The sequence below is a fragment of the Colius striatus genome, chromosome 17, assembly GCF_028858725.1.
Source record: "Colius striatus isolate bColStr4 chromosome 17, bColStr4.1.hap1, whole genome shotgun sequence".
In the NCBI taxonomy this organism is placed as follows: Eukaryota; Metazoa; Chordata; class Aves; order Coliiformes; family Coliidae; genus Colius; species Colius striatus.
Genome location: NC_084775.1, coordinates 3,132,561 through 3,156,569, shown reverse-complemented (window position 1 = coordinate 3,156,569; position 24,009 = coordinate 3,132,561). Strand labels below are relative to the sequence as shown.

General features: G+C 44.2%; 1 protein-coding gene across 5 annotated transcripts in view; it reads left to right on the top strand.

Moving 5' to 3' along the window:
* MTMR3 (myotubularin related protein 3) overlaps positions 1-24,009 on the top strand; it is an 84,533-nt gene that overhangs the window by 45,530 nt on the left and 14,994 nt on the right. For all 5 annotated transcript variants that reach the window (XM_062010343.1, XM_062010346.1, XM_062010342.1 and 2 more), the window contains 8 exons: positions 3,167-3,333; positions 7,240-7,336; positions 9,654-9,767; positions 17,155-17,360; positions 18,156-18,287; positions 20,272-20,383; positions 21,633-21,828; positions 23,416-23,601. In XM_062010343.1, the coding sequence (XP_061866327.1) occupies positions 3,167-3,333; positions 7,240-7,336; positions 9,654-9,767; positions 17,155-17,360; positions 18,156-18,287; positions 20,272-20,383; positions 21,633-21,828; positions 23,416-23,601 (1,210 nt within the window). The remainder of the gene's footprint in view (positions 1-3,166; positions 3,334-7,239; positions 7,337-9,653; positions 9,768-17,154; positions 17,361-18,155; positions 18,288-20,271; positions 20,384-21,632; positions 21,829-23,415; positions 23,602-24,009) is intronic.

Sequence of the window (24,009 nt, the reverse complement as noted above, 5' to 3'; positions counted from 1 at the left end):
CTTAGTCTCTGTTTTCCCCACTTTACAATCAGTTCTAATATATTGTTTCAATTAGTTACAAGATGCAGAGTGCGATAAAGCCAGTAAAACATGCTGGAAAACACTTGGAAAAGTGTTTAATGCAAGATTTGGGATTTAGAGTGTTTAAGGTATGGGCTTGTGAAACCTTCCATCTGGATGGCTTCAGCCACCCTGCATTTTTAACAGCTGTGAGGGTAGGGTTGCTATTCTTAAACAGTAGACTTTTGCAAAAGAAAGTGAGAGAATAAAGCAAAGCCAGATCTGCATCCCAGCATCATGTAGGAGGGAGGATTTATTGATGTCTGTCCATCAGTGGACTTCACTCTGTCCCAGAAGGCTCTGAGCTACTGAGCCCGAGCTTACAGCTATTTCCTACTTTTCTGCTGCAGGAATTAATTCTGATCTATAAACTTTAATTAACAAGAAAGGAGCATTTCTTTTTGATTAAATGTTTGCTGGCAGTACTTTTTGTATAATGAAATGAGCCCCAGTCATATCTGAGCACTCAGAATGTTTAACAGGCCAGCTGCTGTATTTTGATGAGGACTGATTTTACTTTAGAAGTAATGTTTAGTTTCATTTGAATGAAATGTCTAACTTCCTCTTAACTTGTAGCTCTTGACATTTAACAAAGTCACCCTTCCTCTCTGCATTAATTTGTTATTTCTCTTCCATTGTAGAATGAATATAAATTATTTGTGTTTATGCCCTTCCTTATGAATTACCCTTCAAAACTGCATCTCCAAGAATGAATATTGGTCACACTGGCTGTTGGAAGACCATGAAGTATGGGGTTGAGATACCACATTTAGAACACACTCATCTTCTTTTTCATGAACAAAGTAGTTTGTGTTTTGAATAAAAAGCCTCAAGTGAAGATAGTACTTGTTATTTGCAACACTAACTTCGAAAGAATTTAGGAGGAAAGCAGGGTCTTTAGGGTGAGGAGTACCTTGTCTGACTTTGTCTATTTAATAGAGAATTATCTAGTCTAAGCTAGTAGTGTTGGCTTGCTTTATAGTCAGTGATGGGAAATAAACACCTCCAGGCTGTGGTTCCTCACAGCTGTTTAGACCTATTTCATGAGCTGGATGTGTCTTTTTTTCTTCCACTGACTGACTTCTAGATGTTTGTACACAGAGGTAATAAATCCTGCCCTTAGAGAATACAGATGCTATCATTAACCATGAATGCAGCAGAACACAGACTGAGCTGAATGTAAATACTTGGTGAATACTTTATAACATCTTGACAAAATCTGACAAAGCAAAATAAACCACTGATCTTATTTCCACCCTTTTATTCTAAAGGGTCCTGGAATCCTCTTTGAAAAGACAAGCTAATGTAATTTTAATGTACTGCTTTGAAGGGAATAGTCACACTAGTTGCTGTTAGTCTAATGTTAGACAAAGTTCAGTTTCAGAAACATTGTTTGTGCTTCCTACCAAGGCCAGAAAGAGAATCTTAGCATAATAAGACAGAGGAATAATGTAAGATTTCAGATACTGGAGTTTGTCATCATTACTCTCAAGTATATTAATCCAATGGAAGTTTCTCCTATGACTGATGAAAAATGTGTTTATGGGAATATGATACATAGATGATAACACTTGTGATGGTTTTGTGAGTTTTTCCATCTGAGACCACCCATCAGCAAGTCACTGTAACACATTCCTGTCTTAGATGGTGTGGAAGTTGCAGGCTGAACTCCATACTGTCCTTGGTTGTATAGTAAACATACACATAAACGTCTCCCTCTGTTGTGACTAGTAAGGCATACAGTTTATTCCCAATCCCAGAACATTGCTTTCTTGCTTACAGTTTTTCACTCTCTGAAGTGTGTTATTTCTATACTAATTGTGGTGGTTTAGCCCTGGCTGGGTGCCAGGTGCCCATGGAGTTGCAATCACTCCCCCTTCTCAACTGGACAGGGCAGAGGGAAATACAAGAGGTTTGTGGACAGGAGATTACTCAGCAATCAGACTCAAACTTGGGCAAAACAGACTCAACTTGGGGAGAAACGGTTTGATTGATTAATGTGCCATCAGAACAGGGAGATGAGAAATAAAACCAAATCTTAAAACACCTCCCCTCCTCTGCCCAGGACTCTCCTTCCTTCCCCCAGCAGATGGGGGTTGGGGTCAGTTCATTACAGATGGACTCTGCTGCTGCAGCTTCTCAGGGGGAGGCCTCCTCACACTTCCCACTGCTACACTGTGGGGTCCCTTCTATGGGAGACAGTTGTCCAAAACTTCTCCGTTGTGGGTCCTTCCCATGGGCTGCAGTTCTTTATGAACTGCCCCAGCATGGCCCTGTCACAGGGGCAGCTCCTCACACCCTGCCCCAGCGTGGGTCACCCCCGGGAGAACAGTCCTTCAAGTACCGACTGCTCCAGCCTCTATCCCTCAAGGGATCACAAGTCCTGACAGCAAACCTGCTCTGGCCTGGGTCTCCTCTCTCCCCACAGGCTCCCAGATCCTGCCAGGAACTCACTCCAGGGTGAGCTCCCCACGCAGTCACAGCCTCCTTCAGGCATCCACCCGCTGCGGCCTGGGCTTCTCCACGGGCTGCCCGTGGGTCTCTGCTCCCTGGGGCCTCCCTGGGCTGCAGGGTCACAGCTTCCTCACCATGGGCTGCACCACAGGGCACATGGGACTCTCTTCCAGGGCCTGAGCACCCTCCTGCCCTCCTTCTGCACTGACCTGGGTGTCTGTGGAGATATTTCCACATTCTCACTCCCTGTTACTGCTGCAATTTATCAACTGCTCAGCAACTTCTTCCCCTTTTCCAAGAGGTTATTCACAGAGGGGTTACCTCAGTCACTAATTGGCCAGGCCTGGGTCAGCTGCGGGTCTGTCTCAGAATTGACTGGCATGAGCCCTGTGAGCTACAGGGGAAGCTTCTGGCAGCTCTTTGTTTAAGGAAGCCACTCCTGCAGCCCCCCCTGCTACCAAAAACCTGGCCCAAGCAAAACCACAACACTGATACCCAAAGGCTTCATCTTTCATATCCATTAGAACATACATAGAAGCAGAACTAAGTTCCCAAGATATTTGCTCTCACTTTTTGCTGTCTAGTGGTGTTTCTGTAGTCAGCCTGTCAGATCTACTGAAAATTAATAGATAAATGTTTGTTTCTGGGACAGGTGTCAGTTTTCTACTTTTGAGCAGTGTCAAGATTGGCTTAAGAGACTGAACAATGCCATCCGCCCACCCTCCAAGATTGAAGACCTCTTCTCCTTTGCCTATCACGCCTGGTGCATGGAGGTGTACGCGAGTGAAAAGGAGCAGCACGGGGATTTGTGTCGGCCAGGTACCTGGAAACTGTGGGCATCAGCACAAAGGAATTGACTATAAACTATTTCAGTGTGAGGTGAGGGAGCCCTGGCCCAGGCTGCCCAGGGAGGGTGTAGAGGCTCCTTCTCAGGAGGTCTGCAAAACCCACCTGGACATGTTCCTGTGTGACCTGATCTAGGTGGGACCTGCTTCTGCAAGGGGATTGGGCTGGATGATGTCTAAGGGTCCCTTCCAACCCCCAGCATTCTGTGATCTGTGACTAGTAACCAGCTGCCTGCTGAAATCCAGAACTTTCAAAACCAGCTGTAAACAAATTTGGTCTGTGCTGTTGTACACAGAACCTGGAAAATTCCAGCATGGAGGGTTTTTTGTACATAAGTTGTTGCATTTGTTCAGCAGCTGATGAATATACTGAATGTGGTAATTACAGAGGTGTAGGATAACTTCTCTTATAGCAAACTATCCTTTAATGTCTTGCATGTCTGCCATACAGCCTGAGTTTTGTTCAATCTAAACAGGGGAGAGATCAGCTCTCGCTATGCAGAGCAGTACCTGAAAATCCTGAGGAAATTACTGTGGTGGATTTGCCTTAGTCACTCTTGTGTACTACTATTTTACTCACCATGGCAGCAACTTTAAATGTAAAATATTTTTTCTTGATTGTACCCACATATTTTGTGGTTACCTAGAACATGTGGAAGATCACTGAGTGTTGAGAAGCAGGAGGTGAGTGAGAAGGAAGTGCCTGAGATTCATTCACAGCTGCAAGACAGCAACCTGTTTCAGTGCAGTATCATCCTTGCTGGGAAGTTTTAGAAGCCTACAAGTAAATAAAAGTTAAAAATGGGTATGCTGATGGTTATAGGGAAATCTGAGTTCCAGGCCCTCTCCAGTCTGATGCTCTCCTCAGTCACACAGTTCAGCTGTCTGAGAAAAGTGTTCCAGTTACCAGCCTGAGGGATGTTAGTGTGATTCTGTCCTTATTACTAAAGCTAGTCTGGGGCTAAGTGAAGACTAAATCTCTTTGGTGCCTGAGGAAGAGCAGTCAACAGGTAGCACACAAGTGGGAGGAGGTTTTAGTTGGTTCCGATTCCTGTTCCTGCACTTTGCACACTTCATGTTAGCAGTTACTGAAAAAAGGCAAAATAATTCAATAATTCCTCAGAGCAGAATTTTAAACTCCAGTCTTCTCCCTCCTAACTAAATTCAGGAACTGGAAGACAGCAGACACAGAGATGGCTTTGCTAAGTCTCCTTCTAGTCCTTTTCCTCACTGGATGGACTTCAGCCTAACACTGGTTGGGATAAGAAACAACATTGACCTTTTTATTAGTCTTTAGCAGTTAACTTTTTGTCTTGCAGGTGTGCCTGTCAAATTGTTTTCTTTCATGTCATTTTTCTCTTCCCTATAGCTGGCTTGTTTGTGATGGTAGATACTCTCCTGAGAGCTGAATTGTAGTTGAAATAAATCTGTGGGAATGTAACTTGAAGAAATTAATCCCAAGACATAGCAATTGATTGTTTTACCTCCAGAGAGCCCAATAATTGGTAGATATGGAGAAAAAAATACTAAGTTGCTTCAAAATCTATGTATCAGCTACTGGGGTAAGAAAAGACCACTTGGAATCAATGTATGTGATGGGAAATACAAACTGTGGCTCACAAGATCAGCTTTTGTAGTCAGAAGGCGCAAGTCCACCAAGTGTGTAGCTTGCTTATTCTCTGATTTTGAGAGATTGGAACACACTGAAAATATTATCCATCTTGGCTCAAGATGTCATTTAAAATACCACTATTTTAGGAGGAATGAACAAATTACTAAGGCTAGGGTTTCATTTCTCAGAGGAAAATCTGTGGTTTCACGACACACAGTAGGTGAAAAATTCAGAGGGACAAATCAAACAGCATATTTAATTCTCTATTAGCTGTATGTGTTTCTCCTCAAACCCTCCAGCAGTATGCAGCATCAATGACTGAGAGTGTGTTTCCAATATTCTCAATTGCTATCCAGAAAAATCCTTAGGCATGTATCCCAGGTTTTAATGAGCATTCCTGAAAGCAGCTGATAACAAAGCCCGTCCAAAGCTGTTCCAAGAAAAGGCTGGGTTTTTTCTTTAAAAAGTCACTGCTAAGGAAGAACATGACAGAGGTTGTTGTCTGGCTGGAATGGATTGTCCTAGTTTCACCTCTGCTCTTGACAAAGGATCAAAGGGCTTCTCACAGAGCTGCCATCTCTATGGAGCCATCCAGCTTTTGTAAAACGGGGACTCAAGCAGCTGATCTATTTGAGTAGGTGTCTAGAAGGTAATGAATTCAGGCTCATGCAGAGTTCATGTGAGAAGCAGGAAATTGTTGGCAAGCTCCACTCTAATTGATCTGGTGATAGGGAGGGTAGAGAGCAGTGCCTGTGTGATGCTGAGAGTAGCCTCCTGCAGCAAGTGCAGCACACAGGAGGCAGAACAATTTCTGTCTTGTGGTAGTGCTGTACCAGTGACACAATGTGAAGGGAATAAGTGATGAAGGTCAGTCAGGTCCATAGATGTTACCTCCGTGTGCCTTGGAGAGTGAATATTCTCCATTTGCACAGGGTTATTCTCACATTTCACCTTTCAAAAAGCCTAAGAATCCATTACACAGGTCTCTTGCACATTAACCATATTGTAAAGCATGTCTAGATTTGCCAAGTGCCATTTTCAGTGTACAATCTGACCTGTAGGAACTAATAACATGATAGCTTTCCTTTCACAGTTAATTAACGCCTGTAGTTAGGCTGCTGTCTTTATTCCTAATTTAACTATTTCTCTATATTTGTCTCTAATTGTTCTGTAATGTCACATTAAGGATTCTTTCAGACATGAGATGAATATGTATGTCTTGAGTACTGAAGGACTTTAAGGGTTTTCTCAAATAGACAATGGAAGGATGTAACACTTTAAGCATTAGTTTTTCAACAGATTTTTGTTGCCTCTGCTAGGTGATGCTCTGCCTCATGATTTAATGACAGTAATTTAAAGAGACAAGCAATGGACAGCATCATTTGATCTAATGTTGCTTGCATGCTTGTTCCATTTATCACTTTTTTTAGCTCTATGGACCTGGAATTTTTGTGTGTTCTTCACTTGTACATGTTAATTGAGTGTCTTCCAATGCTCTAGACTGTCTGTCTCTCAGAATAATTGCTCTTTATTGCCATTGGATGCTTTTCAATTGTATTTTGGTACTTTTAAAGTGGATGGGGAGTGAGTGGAGCTCATTCCATTTCCTTTAATATATTAATCCAGGAATTCCTGAAGATCTTGCAACTGATATTTGTGTCAAACATTCACTTGTGCATTTTATCTCCATATCTCCTCATGACTCATGGAGGAAAAATGTCCAATTTCCAGATGGAAAACTAAGATGCAGGTTAAATTCCAGGGCTTGCCTACAGTCATACAGGAAACCTGTAGCTGCAATTGTGTGCTAAATGGAGGTTACCCAAGTTCCAGACCACAGTCCCTATGTATCACCCCTTCATATGTCAGTCAGACCAGGGCTTCACCTTCTCTTCAGTACAATATTCAAACCACTAGCATTTTCCCACTGAGACATCTGATGGATCTAGGTTACTTATGCTCATGTGTTTAATTCTGCTCTGCAACATTATTGTTTCTTGTAAGAACTTACAGAAGCTGGTCATTGCAGAGAAAAAAACCTCTTGATGGACTTTGACATTTCAGGAGATTGGACCAGGAGAGCCATCAGGAGAAGCTGTGGTGCTCCTGATAGGGCTTTTCAAAACAAGATTGTGAAATGTAGATGGTGGTTTTGGCCTTCTCAGTTTTTTATGACTGCAGTGGTGTTTTTTCTCTTAACTATTTTGAAAGGTGGGAATCTTACTTTTAATTTGGCATTTATTTTCTCTCTCTGCTTTTGCTACCCAGGAGAACATGTAACTTCAAGGTTTAAAAACGAAGTGGAGCGGATGGGTTTTGATATGAACAATGCCTGGAGGATTTCCAACATCAATGAGAAGTACAAGTAAGTTATGTGGGCTGCTGATTCACAGCCAAATGGCATCTCAAAACACCAATTTTGTTATAGCAGATTACTGGAACTTTTTCCAAGTTCTATATCATTTAATAAGGACAAATTAGAATGGAGATTTTTTTTTGACAATTTAAAAGCATTTTTCCCCTGTAAAGTATTATCTAACTTTTTGGTTTAGCTCCTACAATTTTTGTAGGCTTAGAAATACCAGATTTTGATGTGCTTGCTGGAGGACTTCTTAGAGTAAAAGGATTCTTATGGAGTAAAGGGAAGCCTTAAATGAACAAAGAACGGAGTTTGAACTTTTAAAAAATTTGGGGTTTTATTGCCTCTTATTCTCTAACCTGTGACTGGCTGGAGAGCTGGGCAGAGAGGAACCTCCTGAGGTTCAACAAGGACAAGTGCAGAGTCCTGCAGCTGGGGAGGAACAACCCCCTGCACCAGCACAGGCTGGGGGTGACCTGCTGGAGAGCAGCTCCAGGAGAGACCTGGGAGTGCTGGGTGATGATAAACTGCCCATGAGCAGCAACATGCCCTCGTGGGCAAGAGCCAATGGCAGCCTGGGGGCAGCAAGAGAGTGTGGGCAGCAGGGTGAGGGAGGTTGTGCTGCCCCTCTGCTCTGCCCTGCTGAGGCCTCATCTGGAGTCCTGTGTCCAGTTCTGGGCTCCCCAGCTGCAGAGGGACAGGGAACTGCTGCAGAGAGGCCAGTGCAGGGCCAGCAAGATGCTGAGGGGACTGGAGCATCTTCCTTGTGAGGAAAGGCTGTGGGACCTGGGGCTGTTCAGCATGGAAGAGAATGAGGGGATCTCACTGGTGGGTGTCAGGAGGTTGGGGCAGCACTTTTTTTTTCTGTTGTATCCAATGACAGGACAAGGGGTGATGGGATGAAGCTGGAACACAGAGAGTTCCATTAAACACAAGGAGAAAGTCCTTTGGTGCTGAGGTGAGGGAGCCCTGGCACAGGCTGCCCAGGGAGGGTGTGGAGGCTCCCTCTCTGTGTCTTCAAAACCCACCTTGTTCCTGTGTGACCTGATCTAGGTGGAGCAGCATTAGCAGGGGAGTTGGACTGGATGAGCTCTCAAGGTCCCTTCCAACCCCCACCATTCTGGGATTCTATGGCAAAGACTTGGGTTTTGTTTTGTTTTTTTTTTTTTTAAAGAAAAGCAGATTTGATAGAGTTAAGCTTTGTAGGGCCTGAAAATAAGAGAAAACACTTTTCTGTGATCCTGAAGGCACAGGCAGATGTCCTTTAGCTGGAGCAGAGAAAGGTGTTCTTCCATTCACGCTTGGTAGGACAGAGTGTACTGACTGATCCCTAATCCAATTCAGAGCAAAACCAGCACTAACACTTAGTGATGAAACAAATTTCCTTGCTCTGGCTTTGCAGGGTAATGACTTGCAGCTGTGGCTGGTGTCACTGCAAAAAGAGTATCTGTTTTCATCTCTCAAAATGTAGGGAAGAAAAAGTAGCTGTCCCTTCCATATTTAATACTAAAGAAAAAGGGGAAAAAACCCTTTTTATGTCCTGTGGAAGCAGAATGGCACAAACTGCTTTCATTCCTGTGGCCAGCATTTGAGAAGAGGGTGTTTTTTCAAGACATGTGATAGGTTTTTCTGCATAGAATGGTCTTATACACATATTCCCATCTGTCCTTCTTGTGCAGCAAGTGTTTCTTTAAGGGGACAGACTGGGAATGAACTAGTTTATGATTCAGCAGCACATTGCAGTTGCTACTGGCTGCTTGCACTGTTCTCATTGGCAGCCATGGTTTTACTAGTTAAATCATGGAGCAAGAGGTGCATCTAGTAGAAGAAAATTCCAGTTAGCCAGTCAAACAAAAGCCAGTGTTCTCAGATTCCCATCTTCAGTTGAGGGTTGATTAATCATTGTACTTTTTCCACACCTACACAATTAGTCTGTCTTGAATCCAGTAGTGCAGGGTGGCTCTGCTTCTGTGCTTGTGACACAGAAATGGAGTGGCTATGTTTTCAGCATGGGGAGACATGGAATTCTTCTGTGGCCCATTTTTTTTAAGCAACTGGAGTTAAAAGTCACCTGCACGTGAATTTCCCAAGAAAACACCAGCTTGAGTCTTCTAATTCTGAAATGCATTTATGCACCTTGATGTTCACAGTGCTGCTTTGTACATGCAAAGGAGGAGTTTGCTAATGTGTGCAGTGAAATAGGAATTAACAAAATGCCACTTTGCTGAGAGGAACAGCTTGTACTGCCTATTTGTGTTGTTTGGCAAGGGTGTATCTACTCTGTATCACTTACATTCAACCCTTTGCACTGCTTTTCTCACAGGCTCTGTGGTAGTTACCCCCAGGAAATCATAGTTCCTGCCTGGATCACAGATAAAGAGCTGGAGAGCGTGGCAAGCTTTCGGTCCTGGAAGCGTATCCCTGCTGTTGTGTACAGGTGAGGCTCTCACAGGTGGAACAGCTTTCACAAGGCTGCAAGTGGGATGTTCTAACAAATGAAAGCAGAAGTAAGTTATAACTGGGAGTTTTGGCTTGTAATGAAAGGTGCTCAGGCTCCTCTGGGCCCCAGAGTCCCCTCACTGAGACTGCAGCAAAAGGTATTTAAAACCAGTATTTTTATAAAGTATTCAAAGTGAAGGGAGATCTGTCTTGCATCTTGCTTTATTTCTCATGTATAACATGATATGGAAGGATGCCACATGAAGGCCCAGGACCTACTGGGGTAGAGCTGGAGAACTAGGCTGGGAAAAGGCACCAAAACCTGGCACAGTCTCCTCTGCTGCTTGATGGAGTGATACCCAAGCTGATCCACCCTGGGACTCCATCTGGCATGAAGTCCTACTGTTACACTCCAGAAAGAGAAGAAGACCTTGACACAAAACACAAACCACTCTAAGGTTGTTTAGATCCTACCTTTTGCATGAGAAAATGTTCAGACCTGCAGTTAACTGACAGCAAAGAGTGACCTCTTAGACCTGATAGCTTGGAGTCTCTGACTCTGTTTACAACCTGTATGTGTGTTGGTTTATACCTATTCAGAACTCCAAGAGTGTCTGAGACAGCAACACACCCTGGCACGTTTCAAGCCATAAATGAGGTAAGGCAGACTTAGTACACTTTCACTCTGAGTGAGCATAATGGTTTGTGTCTTTTCATTCCAAACACGTATTGCAGGAGCACTCAGCATGTGCATCTCCTGCAAGTCATTCCCAGAGCACTCACCTCAGCTAAGATTGATTTCATTTATTTAATGTGAAAGTGAAAAAAAATGTAAGATGAAGATGTCAGTACAGCTGGAGAAACAACAAATGTCATCTCTGGCTAGGTACTCCTTTGGTCTTTCTCCAGTTGTCATCTGACTAATACTGCAGTATAAACAAGGACAAATATCAAGATGGTTTGAGGGAGATGCAGAACTCAAATTACACAAGAATGTCTGTGTGAGCTCTAGCTACATATTTTAGGTAGTTTTAATTAAACAGTCATATCCTCAGGTTTAGTCCAGCAGTTGCTTTTTACTGAGATACTGGCTTTTGGCAGCTTCCTTAGTAAGAAACCTATTTTGGCATCTGTTTTTCTCAGATATTCTGGAACCTGTCATTTAACCCCTTTCCTGGGGTACTTACCCTCTGTTGGTGTTCAAAATCTTGCTTAAAAATCAGAAGACAAAAGGATTACAAAGATGAGTACTGATAACCCCATCAAGTGTGCCTAGACACCCCTTCCTTCTAAGCAGGCAGACAGGAGAAGCTGTTCTCTGAGTGACAAGCTAAATTCAGAGGGCAGTAAAACTGACAAATTCTCACGGCCAGGGTCAGAGGAGCAAGTGTACACCAGTTAAGAACAGACCTCAAAATGTTATTTATCTAGCTTAAGGGTTCTCATGAAAGGAGAACAAATTAGCTTATGGCAGCAGGCCATTATCTTCAAATCCTCCTTTCTCCTCTTTCTTCCAAATGATAAAGGAGTTAGCATCATCTCCTTCTGAGTGGCAAGGAGCTGCTCCATCCTCTGTTCACCTCTGTGAAGGAAGGGGCAAAAACATTTTTCAGCAGATGCCAATTCTTTAAGGCTTTTTTTATCATGAGAGTGCATGAAGTATGTATGTTATATGTGTGTAGTAAAGAAAATAGCTCAATACAGATATGGTTTTGTGTTCAAATTTGAACACTCCATTTCGGACCAGTTGATGCCTTCTCTGCAGTTGTCACCTAACTGGGAGACTCTTCATCAGCAAACACCCACAGGGAAGCACCACTCCTCCTTTCATCACTGCACAGAAGGAAATCCCTTTCTCTGTGTTGCTGACTTACAGCTTGCATCCTGGGAGGTTATTGGAGGAGTGATTTCAATGTTCAAAAGACCTCATAGGCTGCAATAGTTGAATCCCTGCCATTCAATTCTCCACACTTCTGATGAGACTATGGCTGTTAAATTAACACACAGGTTTTCATTTGTAATCTTTAAAAGTCAATGGGAGAAAAGTTTTCCTCTTGGTGGATTTTTTTTGCCTTCTTTTGACATTTAGTAATGGATTTTTCCAGACATGCAGTTCATCATTGTACCCTCCAGTAGAACTCACATCAGCTCCTGCTTGATGATCCGTATGACTGCAAATCCATGGATCGTTTTCCCTCTGTATATGTTGCCATAAAAAGAGCTTTGCTCTTATTTCCTTTTGGAGGAATGAGAGGCAGAAGCTCGTGCAGCATTTTTTTATCTGTTGAAGGTGATTTTTGAGAGCATGAGTTTCATTATTGATCACATTTTTAAAATCTGCTCTTTTTGCTTCACCCCAGGGGAAAAGAAATCGATGATGATTATTTTAAAGACAAAAACTCATGCAGTAACACATCTCAGATACTGAACCCTGGGACAGAGAGAGACCAGACACACAGACACTTGGCAACAAAACCTCGTTCTCAGTTCTTGTGAAGCAATGGAGAGCTCTGACAGTGTGCAAAGACTGAGAAGCTGTGAGGGCTGGATTCAGAGTCACGCTTCTAAATACACGGTTGAGCCTGAACTGTCAGGAGCATTGCTTCTATTTTATGATCCCATTTCTAGAAACATCTCACACCTAGCTTCTGCAGATTTTCTCTGTGTTTACAGGCTGGGTTTTTTTTTACATCTAGGCACACAGTTATGTAGGACCTGTAACGTGGGTTTTGTAGCTTGTCTGTTTTGGCCTCAGAAAATCAACGTTAAGGAGAAATCTTTTGGGATTTTGTGGAAAGATGATAGAGAAGACTTCATACATCCTAGAAACAGTGTTTTAAACTCTTGAGAACCTACTTGGACATTAAAAAAATCATGGAATGGTAGAGGTTGGAAGGAACCTCTAGAGATCTTACAGCCCAAGCTCCTGCTACAGCAGGTTCCCCTCGCTCAGGGGGCACAGGAATGTGACCAGGTGGGTTTGGGAACCTCCCAAGAAGGAGCCTCCACACCCTCCCTGGGCAGCCTGGGCCAGGGCTCCCTCACCTCAGCACCAAACAAGTTTCTTCTTGTGTTTTAAGTGGAACTTTTTGTGTTCCAGCTTGTGCCTGTTATCCTTTGTCCTGTCACTGTGCGCTACAAAAGAAAGTGTTACCCCATCCTCTTGACACCTGCCCTTCAAGTATTGATCAGCATTGATAAGGTCCCCTCAGCCTTCTCTTCTCCAGACTGAACAACCCCAGGTCCCACAACCTTTCCTCACAAGGAAGATGCTCCAGTCCTCTCAGCATCTTGGTGTCCCTGCACTGGCCTCTCTCCAGCAGTTCCCTGTCCCTCTGCAGCTGGGGAGCCCAAAGCTGGACACAGGACTCCAGATGAGGCCTCAGCAGTAGAGGAGGAGGAGAATTTCCCTTGACCTGCTGCCCACACTCTTCTTAATGCCCCCTAGGATTCCATTGACCTTCTTGGCTGTGAAGGCACATTAGGTTTGTTGAAGGTGGCTTTGTCTTGCACGCTGTGATCAGCCATGCCAGCACAGGAAGCCAAAGGAAACAGAAGATGTCCATGTACTGTACTTGCCAAGTTACATGTGTGAATTACAGCAATGACTTTTTTCAGGTGCAAGTCCTAGTAGTCCAGTAGTGTTATGGAGGGAACTATTCAAACCTTCATTAGTCCTCCCTGTCATGGGAGCTGCGAGGACTCAGTGGCTTTATTGTACTTCAAAGGCTGCTGGAACACAGGAAGATGAAGCAGGTGTCCCACACAGCGCTTCACAAGGGGCGTTAAAGTTATCTATTTAGCTCCTGTAGGGAGACTGTTTATTGTTTTGTCTCTAGAGGCTTAGAAAATTTACAGGGGATGTTTTGCTTTATTTTTTTTAACCCCTGTTTTGTTCCTGAGATGGGAGTGACACAGCCTCATCGCCAGCTCTGTCCTTAGGGACCTCCAAATCACACTTAAAATAGTTGCTATTTTTTGTTCCCATGGCCAGTCTGTTTGGAATTAATGTGATTCCTCAGACCTCCAGTGTTACCCTAAATAGAATTGTTTGCTGATTTCTGCTGGGACAGCTGAACATTGCATTTTTTTGTGCAGGCTTTAGGAGTGTTAGGCCTTCACAGCTATAAATGGACTCGACTTTCGGCCTAACGTTTCTTTATTGTTTGTGGTATAAACGGGAGGCAAGGACCTGGAGATGGAAATATAACTGTTCATGAACCTATGAAAATGGTTCTGCAGGTAGGTGACAATGAAATCTGAGAGAACATATGGAAAAAGCAATGAGCTTATCTGAGTGTTCAGAATAGTTTCTTACATGTATAATGCTGCTCTATTTGCTTTTGTTGTTTGTGCAAGCGTAGCAGGGAACTGGGTGGCCTTTCAATGATTGGCATGTATTTTTTTTGCTCAACTCATTTGCTGTCAACAGAGCTGTTTCTGGAGGGCTGTTCATTTCAGCAGGAACACATTTCCCTTTGCATGCAGCTGGCTGGCACCTGGTGCAAGTACTGTGGCGTTCAAATTGCTTTTCCTCTGGTTCAGTTAACGCAGCCTCTCAGTTGCACCCTCTCAGTGAAGGGATTTTATATGAACCAATTACAAGAGAGACATGAAAAAAACTCCCACTTAAAATAGTGTATCACAACCTATATTATAATTTCAGGTTTCTGCAACAAGGAGCCTTAACCTGAGGCTGAGTGTTGCTTTGGAACGAGGAGCAGGAGGCAGCCGCTGCCGCCCACTGCTGTGCCCCGCAGCGACGCTGTGGAGGTGGCTGCTCAGCGCCTGCTGGGGCTCCACAGCTCCGACAACAAATTATAAACCAGCTTGTCACACCTCCATAAACATTTCTTAGAGTGGTGAGAGCAAAAGAAAAGAAAATGTATAGGTTTGGGTGTGCTTGCTTCCCATTCAGCGCTGTCCAGGACAGACGTTTGAATTTGCTTGGTGATTCAGCCAACCCTCACCCTTCTGTGCAGTTGCCTTACTAGTGGGAATTTAACAACTTGGTTGACACAAGGCTGAGATGGCCAGTTTGTTTGCAGGAAGACTCTAAAATCCCTGGCTGCATTGTAACATGCATGTGCTAATTACAGTTTATTTGCTTTATGAATAGGGATTTCTAGTGGGACTCCTGAGCAAGAATGATATTGCCTCGAGGCACCATGGCTTAAAGAAGGGCTGTGGGCAGTAGGTGGAGAGAGGCTCTGCTCTGCCCTTGTGAGGCCACATCTGGAATATTGTGTCCAGCTCTGGGTCCCTCAGTTGCAGAAGGACAGGGAGCTGCTGGAGAGAGTTCAGTGCAGGGCCACAGAGACAATGGAGTGGAACATCTGCCTTGTGATGAAAGGCTGAGGGAGCTGGGGCTCTGCAGCTTGGAGGAGCCTGAGGGGTGACCTCATTCATGTTACAAATGCATCAAGGGTGGGTGTGAGGAGGATGAAGCCAGGCTGTGCTCAGGGATGGCCAATGATAGGACAAGGGGCAACAGGCACAAGCTGGAACAGAAGAGGTCCCAAAGAAACACAAGGATGAAATTCTTCCCTGTTGAGGTGAGGGAGCACTGGCAGGGGCTGCCCAGATGGGCTGTGGAGGCTCCTTCTCTGGAGACATTCCAACCCAGCTGGATGAGTCCCTGTGTGCCCTGCTCTAGGTGATGCTGCTCTGGCAGGGGGGTTGCACTGGATGAGTTTTCCAGGTCCCTTCCAGCCCGTGTGATTCTGTGATATCTGTGAGCTGGTGAAACAGTGTGGAGATAAGTGGTAGGATATTTCACCTGGGGTGTAAGGCAGGGAGTAAACATGTCTAGGTGTCCCATTCCTCAGCATTGTTGACTCACCACATTGCCTGGTAGAAGTTGTGTGTCTTCTCTGCTGTGGCTACTCCACCTGCAGCTCCATGCCAGCAACTGGGCTTCCTTTCTTGCCAGGGCTGAGGACCTCTGAACTCAGGGCACTGCAAGGAGAAATTTCCTGTGAATGGGGATTTCCATTTCTGTTGGCAGCAGTGGGATGAGCCAACATGGAAGCCATGAGTGAAATTACACTGATATTATGTTCTCTTTTTCTGTAATATAATAGAGGAGAGAGGTCTTAAGTATTTTTCCAGTGTATGTTTGCAGTGGTTGGCTATGTTTTCCTTATTTCACATCTGTTCTTTGTGTAGTACAGGAAGCTAGGTCAAATTTTAACTGTCTTAAGACACTTTCAAAAACCCTGATTGTTTTTAGTGTACTCCCCAGAAGAAGACAGCCCCCTTCAAGTTAGATCATTCTTCAATTCTGTCTCTAACATATTTTTTACTACTAGACTCATCTCTGTACTTTCTTTGCCAGTCCCCTGATGTTTTCTTAGTCTGTACAATTGATGTCATGTTTTAGGAGAAAGTAAACCCCTGTTAATAAACAGTATTTCCACGTCTACTGTTTACCAGCCTGACAGCACACTGGTGCTTACACATAAGAGCTACTGTCACTCTTCACCATCTCCTGCTATATGTAGTTGTTTTTTGAGAGGCAGCAGATGAAATGCAACCCAAAGAGGGTTGGGGAGAGAGGGATGGAGAAGATCCACACAGAGAGGAGAAGCAGAAAAGAGGATGGCAGAGCCACCTTCCCAGCAGCTGCTAATACTAAACTTGAGAAGGAGTGAACCCTCAGATACTGAGCATCCTGAGATGTGGAGGGCTCTGTTTTATCTGGTGGAACAGTGCCTAAAATACACTGGCTCCTAGGTATGGCCCTGCACTGCTCAAGGACTGCCTTCTGCTTCATGGGTGGTGCCTTGAAACAGACCCCGTGGATGTACAATGGGGAGGGTTTGGGTTGCCACAACACCATCAGATGGAAGGTGCACCAGATTCTGCCAGCATTTCCTATCAAAATGGTCACTGATTTAACTAGTGGTATGTTGTGATTTTTCAAAAACATCTCATTAAAAAGTGAATTTGTGGTTTTACTCCTGTCCTGCAGCTTAAAAACAGCCTGAGAACCTTCCTCTTCACTTAAGGAGCAGTAGCACTGCCTGACTACCCAGGCAGTGTTGAACACCTCTTTGATGCCTCCTTTGCTCTTCCAAAACATTCCCCAGTTTTCACTGGCCCACAGGAAACAATATTGTACAAGAAAATGCTTTCTTTCACTGCCTTTGGGTTTGACTTGTGTCCTTCAGTAGCTGTGTGGTCATAGCCAGCATTTAGAAGGGAGGCACGTGGAATACATTGCCACTGAATCACAGGTCGAGGATAACTGCTGAGCAATCGAGAGATCCCTGGCAGCAATTGAACTACTGGAGTGAACTCTTTAATTTTTCATGCCCTCAGTGTTTTTCATCCATAGTCTTCAAGTTATGCACTGCTGTTGTTTTGATTCTTTTCTTTGTCAGGCACCAGAGCAATGGAGCAGTGATTTCCCGCTGTGGACAGCCCGAGGTCAGCTGGTGGGGCTGGAGGAATGCAGATGATGAACACCTGGTCCAGTCTGTAGCCAAAGCCTGTGCCTCAGATTCAAGGTCTAACAGTAGCAAATTAATGAATGGAAATTGTTCAAGAGATTTCCCCAACGGAGGGGACCTCTCTGACGTGGAGTTTGGTAAGTTTGTTACTGTTCCTTTCCTGTGAAGGGCAGAACTTTCTCTGATCTGTACTGTAACACATTCAGTCCTTTGTATTGAATCAGGCATTTTCCAATTTCTGTTTATGCAATGCATCTGCTTTGTGGGACTTGAGTGAATCATTGTTCTGGGATGCATCAAGGAGAGTGTAACCAGCAGGTCAAGGGAGGTTGTGCTCCCCCTCTGCTCTGCCCTGCTGAGGCCTCATCTGGAGTCCTGTGGCCAGTTCTGGGCTCCCCAGCTGCAGAGGGACAGGGAACTGCTGCAGAGAGGCCAGTGCAGGGACACCAAGATGCTGAGGGTACTGGAGCATCTTCCTTCTGAGGAAAGGCTGTGGGACCTGGGGCTGTTCAGCCTGGAGAAGAGGAGACTGAGGGGATCTCATTAGTATTTACAGATCCCTAAATGGTGGGTGTCAGGAGGTTGGGGCAGCACTTTTTTCTATAGTATCTAGCAACAGGACAAGAGGTGATGGAATGAAGCTGGAACACAAGAAGTTCCATTGAAACATAAGGAAAAACTCTTTCAGTGCTGAGGTGAGGGAGCCCTGGCACAGGCTGCCCAGGGAGGGTTTGGAGGCTCCTTCTCAGGAGGTTTCCAACCCCACCTGGACACGTTCCTGTGTGACCTGATCTAGGTTGACCTGCTTCTGCAGGGGAGTGGGGCTGGATGATCTCTAAAGGTCCTTCCAACCCCTGTGATTCTATGATTGTTGTAAATGATGCCAGAAGTATCCCTTTCATCCTACCTCAGCTGCCTATCCTCTTCCCCAGATTCCTCAATCTCTAATGCTTCAGGAGCAGAGAGTTTGGCAATACAGCCTCAGAAGCTTTTGATCTTGGATGCCCGATCTTATGCAGCAGCTGTGGCAAACAGAGCCAAAGGTGGAGGCTGTGAGTGCCCAGGTAAGCAGCTTTTCTTCTCAGCTTTCTATTAAGTTAATCAAAAGCATTTGCTCAAATATAATTACAATGATGTACCTGAGTCCTGCAGATGTAACAAGCTGTGGATGCAATACTGTTCCTGTCTATGAAAGTTCTGGATCACTGCAGCTATCAAACAGCCCTTCAAAAGGACAGGCTTAGCTGTTAATTAAGTCTGTGTCTCAGAGCACAAAACCAGCTGGTAACAGTGTTCAGTAAATGCTGAACTGTGTGGAATATGCTGATGAGCTTTCCCCTGCTGAGTCAAATTTGCAAAGGAGAATGAGACAAAGGTGTCTGGTCTGCTACAGTCTGCAAACACCTGAACAAATCAGTAAAAACCCATTAAGATTCCAGAGTGGTTGTGCAGAATTGAACTTTCCAGCAATTTTTCTAAAGCTGAAACATTTTTTTCAGCATTTGTATCAAAACCCAAAGCAACTGAACCCCCAGTTCATCTTGCTTTTGGAATACATTTGCAGTTGTCACTTTCTGTGTCCTTTGGTGCTTGTAAATTGTTGGTATTACAAACAAGTTGTTAATTCATAGTCACTCTTAGATAGGAATGCAGCCTGTTAAAGTCCATGGGTGGAGAGTCTAGTAAAAGACAGCAGACAGAAAGACTATAGATAACAAAAGCAATTTGCATCAGAAATTCTTGTTTTGGCCTTTGCTGCAATAGCTGCACTTTGATATGTAGCCAGCAGTAAGAAAAGATGCATTTTGCAGTCACCATCTCCAAACTGCTAAATAAATCCTCATAAGTGAGTAAAATGTCAAACCAGAGAAGCAGAGCATCCAGGAGGTTTCATTTTCTTCCTATATAGTGGTTCTTGGATTCATTGTAGAAGGTTTCCAACCAGCTTGTTACCTTCCATAACATTGACCTGCATTAAGTGTTTCCTTTCTGATGATGTTTTCTCTGGGCATTGCCAAGTTCAGTGAATTCTCTCTGTGTAATAATATATCCTTTAACATACAGCATAATTCAGTAAAAAGACATTTCAGTTGTCTGATACTATCAGTTACTTCTGGCTGGAGTTGAGTCCACCACTAACAGGATGTTCTGCTTTGGGCTGATAAACAGTGAAGAAATCAAATGCTGTAAAACATGCTGTTTTAAGAGCCTGTGGCATTTCCTTGGGCCAGCCCTCAATATCCCATATTCTGAATCCTGATTAATTCTTTTTCTGTGGGAGAAAAGGTCACTTGAGCTGTGATCACATCATTTGGTGTGCAGATGGAAGTGGCAGGGCAGAGAAAAACTAAATCTAGGCAAGAATATTGAATTTTACTGCATCTCCTGAGCAGTGGAACCTGTCTGTACAGATGCTGTCTCTCCCCAGCAGAGCAGAGTTGCTTGAGCACCTGTAGCAACGTGGGAAGACAGGCTCTGTAATTCCCTCTGGCTGCTTTCCTGAGCACTGAGTATTTCTCATGCACCCAAGTTGTTCCTCACGATAGAAAAACTCAGAATGAAGCAACGAGTGAAGGCAGCTTTCAGCTTTTGAGCAGTTAGGAAAAATCATCTGTAACTTCCATAAAAATAGACATTAGTGGAGTAACCTTCACAACATCCACAAATGCATCAGGTAAATATGGTTTATCCTTTGCAGACTCTTACCACATTTCTCAGTCTCTTTAAAACCGCTCTACAGCCTCCAGCACAGCAGTGTCACTGTTCCCATAGGCTTGTGCTCTGCTTGTTGCAATGAGAAGTGAAACACTGGAAATAAAGACAGAAACACTTGGCTAAGTCTTTCCTGTTTTGCTCTGCTGTGTGGTAATGTCTGGAACACCTGCTGAACTCCACGTTTTGGTTGCTCCTTACAGAATATTTGTAAACAGATTATTTCATCAGTCCACAGCAACAGTGCTTTGTTTTCATCCAAAAAGTCTTCTTTTAGAACTTAAGCTTAGTGTAGTTTTTTAAGTTTCTTCCCTCTTTCTTGGTATCTCCCTACAGAATATTACCCAAACTGTGAAGTGGTGTTCATGGGGATGGCAAACATTCATTCCATCCGGAAGAGCTTTCAGTCCCTGCGTTTGCTCTGCACACAAATGCCAGATCCAGGAAAGTAAGTGGATGTTTGGTGTCTCTTTGCTTTTGTTTACATGTTTCTCGCAACTGCTTTCTTCTGCTGATGGTTTGTAAACTGAAATCCAGTGGTGTTTTCCCTTGGTGTAATAATGCTAAGCTGTGTGTTTTTCACTTAAACAGAACTGGAGGGAAGGGAGTCATTGGTTTGTTGTCATTGATGTTGAACATGGAAAGTGAGAGCTGAGATTATCATGCAGCCTTCAGTATTGATACTAGAATGTTACAACTTTCAGGTGGACTGCTAAGTGCTAGCACTTGGCCATATCTGCTATTCCTGGTTCTTTAATTATAGGATCATAGAATGGTAGGAGTTGGAAGGGACCTTTAGAGATCATCCAGCCCAACCCCCCTGTCAAAGCAGATCCACCCGGATCAGGTCACACAGGAACGTGTCCAGGCAGGTTTTGAAGACCTCCAGAGAAGGAGGAATCTTTACAAATTGTCTGTCCTTCAGAAAATTCTAGTAGTATTCCATGTACTTCACAAAGTTTTAGTGTCTTTTTAGGAGACACATCTCATGACTCTCCAATGCTAACGAGTGACCAGCCTCTAGTGGCTCGTACTCTCAGGTTGGGTCTTCACTGGGACAGTGAGGTTGCACCAATCCAGTTTCCTTTACCACTTCCCTATTTGGAATTTGCTGCTAAGAGTTTTTCATGGTTTCAGAATGGCCACCCTTACTAAACTGCATGTGTAGATCCTCATGGGATATAGGTTCTGAAGATACCTCCAGCATGCCTTGTAAAGCCTGTTGAGATACAGGAGATTTCAGCAGATTCCAGAGGCACAGCACTGTCAGAGCATATGGCCAAGTGCCAGGATACACCAGTGGTACTGGGACTGGTGGTACTGGGACTGCTGGGTAACCTGAATCCTCAACTCAAAGGGAGAGAGACAGCAAAGGCTGCTGAAAGTAAGGAGGACCCAAGTAATGAGCACTAATTATGTTGTCTTGCTGGTAACAAGTTATGCTCTTGCCTAGGAAAACATTATATAAGCTTCTTGCAAGTCTTGTGCAGCAAAGTACATAGCAGAGACTGTTGCTCAGGTGGATTGCATGGCTTTGTTTCTTACAGAGCTGGGAAAGTGTTAATGTGGAGTAAATGAAAAACACCCACTGACCTTCACAGCTGATTAAAACAGGAGCCCTGCTGTGATAAATTCACAGACCCAAGCCTAAAAGCGTTTTCTAAGAGCAAAAACTGTCTTCCTTTGTTTTCCTCTAGTTGGTTATCAGCTCTGGAAAGTACCAAATGGCTGCAGCATTTATCTGTGCTTCTGAAGTCTGCACTCCTGGTAGTTCATGCCGTGGACCGAGACCAGCGGCCGGTGCTGGTGCACTGCTCAGACGGCTGGGACCGAACCCCCCAGATTGTGGCACTGGCCAAACTGCTGCTAGACCCATATTACAGGACCACAGAGGTTTGTAAAGCATTTGCTAGTGCATGAGTCTTTTGCTGAGGAAGTTTGTCTGTCAAGCATTTGGGTTTTTTCCACTAGAAGAGGCACTAAAGCCAGCAGGAGTTCTATCAGCACTAGCCCACAGGCAGAGTTACATCGAGGTGTAAATGGAGTCTGTAATTCAAGAGCAGGTTATATTTTCCCCCTTTGCTGTAACTGCACAGTCATGGTCTGTGCTTCCCCATATTTAGTTGAGGAATACATAGTACAGAGTGCTGCATGTTGTAGTTTCCATTACACCATTGCAGTTTCTCAGCCAACTATTGATACAAAGCCTTTCTCTTGTCTAGATTTCCCAGCTGTGTGTTTTTCCAGTGTCATATTTTCATTGTTTACTGTCAGTTATATTTCTTTTGGTTCTTCAACCTGAATTTTGTTTCCTCCCCTATCACTTTTCGTCACTGTGTGATATGTGATGGCTGGAGTCCATCTGCCAGCCCACATGCAAGATGCTTTTGTTGTCTGGAACAGGAGCATATGTCTGAACACTCTGCTATGAACTGCTGCTAAAAGCCTTGGTCACACCAGAAGTTTAAACTGTGGCAATGCCTTTTGGATGAAATTGTGGAAACTCCTTGGATCCTTTTTCACATGGATTCGAGAAGTTGACACCCATCAGGTCAAAGCAGACTGCTCTGTGCTTGGCACACAACCTCTTCCTCATCCCTTCTAAGTGCTGTCATTCCTGTCCAAAGTGCAGAGTTCTTCTGCACACACCCTTTGCCTTCTTTTTTGTCACTAGTGCATCAGAGGAAACCATAAACTGTAGCTGTCTGTACAAAGATGAGACATGTTTGGTAACATGAGTCGTGAGCATTGTCACCTTTCAGCCTTTTCAGCTCTCAGCTATTATTTTGGCTCTAATTGCAGCCTTTGACTTTATAAGCAGCTAGCAGAGTTTAAACTGTGATATACTTTTTTTCTTTCCACTAAGAATCCAAACCTGCAGTGGGTTTTAGGTGCTGCAAGATGTGCTGTCACATTTGGGTGCTCAGCTGGGCACTGTTTTGAAGTGTTCTTTGTCCTATTCATTTGCACAGGAAACGCTGCAGATCAGCCTTTAATCAGCCCTTGAGACTGTGTGAGGTTTGTACACACAGGCAGGTGCTCTCTCTGAGCATGGATCTCCTCTTGGGGATGAATTGTTTTCTTCTATGACACCCATCATTTTCATTTCCTCTCACACTGGGTACCATGATCCAGGGAGTTCTAATCCAGATGAAGTTTCTACTCACTCCTGCCTGGCCAAGAGAGGTCTCATATCAGGATTTTCCCTGACAGTCACTGAGGACTTAACCTGCCTTATTCCTTTTCCTGTCCCTGTAGATTTAGGAGTTCATAGCTGTCCTAATTTCATTGTGCAGCATCTCAGAACACAGAGGCATTAGGCAAAGCAGCAAAGATTAGTCATGAGACCAGTGCTGAAGGGAAATAGGAGCAAGAAGGGAAATAAGAGTGAGGACACAGTAATAAGGTGATTCCCAGGAGCATAAAATGGAACCAAAGGAAAACAAGAACTTTTCATCAGCTCTGCTTTCATTTCTGCAGGGTTTCCAGGTGCTAGTGGAGACAGAGTGGCTGGATTTTGGCCACAAGTTTGCAGATCGCTGTGGCCATGGGGAGAACTCGGACGACCTCAATGAGCGCTGCCCGGTGTTTCTGCAGTGGCTGGACTGTGTCCATCAGCTCCAGAGGCAGTTCCCTTGCTCCTTCGAGTTTAACGAAGCATTCCTTGTGAGTCATGGCTTGGGAGATTGCTGTTGTATAAACTAGCACCCAGTACTATCACCTTGTGAAGCCCCAGTGGGTTTCTGATCTTCCCACCTCTGTGATACGCTGTGGCCTGGTAAAGGTAATGGGGAAACTGCCCACACAGTAGACACAAGTACTTGTATCCTTCGTGGGACTTGGGGTCTGTTCACTTTTAAAACAGTAGCAGGACCTTTGAGGACTTCTTTTAGACTTTAGATATCTTAATTAATGACAAGAACTTCATATTCTTACCTGAGAGATACTGAAAAAACATCCCCACAGCAGGAAAAGTCGTGGTTATGGGCAGGATAAACTTCTCCCTACTTGGGTCTTGGTTTCACTTGAAGACTCCTCCTCTAAAAACAACCCACCCTTTGATTTTCCATTTGA